The sequence below is a fragment of the Entamoeba dispar genome, genomic scaffold (genome assembly GCF_000209125.1).
Source record: "Entamoeba dispar SAW760 scf_1105229463431 genomic scaffold, whole genome shotgun sequence".
NCBI lineage: Eukaryota > Evosea > Mastigamoebida > Endamoebidae > Entamoeba > Entamoeba dispar.
Window position 1 is genome coordinate 1 of NW_001855689.1, and position 1,006 is coordinate 1,006.

The window sequence follows — 1,006 nt, forward strand, 5'->3', positions numbered from 1 at the left end:
TTCTCTTTATTTATATACTTATATACTTATATACTTATATATCTATATATCTATATATCTATTATATATGCATCTTCCCTTATTCTTTTTTTTAGTACTTCTATGATGTTAAATGGTCTCGTGGCGCAGTGGAAACGCGTCTGCCTCCTAAGCAGAAGATCGTGGGTTCGATCCCCACCGGGATCGCTATATTCTATATTCCTTTTTATACTATTATACTATATATATTATTATTCTTATTATTATTTGTGTTCTTCTATATTCTTATTTATCTTTATTATATATCCTTTCTTCTTATACCCATATATATGTTATATTATATATCATCTTTTATTATCCCCTTATATCTATTATTATTATATCTATATATGTTTTATGTATCCTTCTTATTTTTATACTACTTTTTACCTTATACATCTTTATATCTCTCTATATTATTATATGACTATATGTTTATATCACTATATGACTATATGACTACTTTATTATATTATTATATGACTATATGACTACTTTATTATATTATTATATGACTATATGACTATATCTTTATATTCTTTCTATGACTATATCCCTTATACTACTTTTATATCCCTTATACTACTTTTATATCCCTTATACTACTTTTATATCCCTTATACTACTTTTATATCCCTTATACTACTTTTATATCCTTGGAAGGCCTCTTAGCATAGATGGCAGTGCGTTCCCCTAGTAAGGGAAAGGTCGTGGGTTCGATTCCCGCAGAGGCCTTGCCCTTTTTATCATGAGTGTGTATGTATATATGTATATATGTATATAAGTATATTTCTACCTTATATATCTATATATCTATATATCTATATCCTTATACCTTACTATATGTGTATGACTTCCTTATTCTATATCACTATCTACTTCTCTTTATTTATATACTTATATACTTATATACTTATATATCTATATATCTATATATCTATTATATATGCATCTTCCTTATTCTTTTTTTAGTACTTCTATGATGTTA

At 25.5% G+C, this 1,006-nt stretch overlaps 1 protein-coding gene across 1 annotated transcript, besides 5 other annotated features; it reads left to right on the top strand.

The window, feature by feature from the left end:
- Positions 1 to 5: 5 nt before the first annotated feature.
- Positions 6 to 63: a microsatellite.
- Positions 64 to 95: 32 nt separating this feature from the next.
- Positions 96 to 509, top strand: EDI_026320 (uncharacterized protein; the record flags this gene model as incomplete). Its single annotated transcript, XM_001740971.1, has 1 exon — positions 96 to 509. A coding segment is annotated over one exon (414 nt), but the record flags the coding sequence as incomplete, so codon positions are not given.
- Positions 209 to 396: a microsatellite.
- Positions 420 to 539: a microsatellite.
- A 231-nt stretch (positions 540 to 770) lies between these two features.
- Positions 771 to 806: a microsatellite.
- Positions 807 to 902: 96 nt separating this feature from the next.
- Positions 903 to 960: a microsatellite.
- Positions 961 to 1,006: the final 46 nt, after the last annotated feature.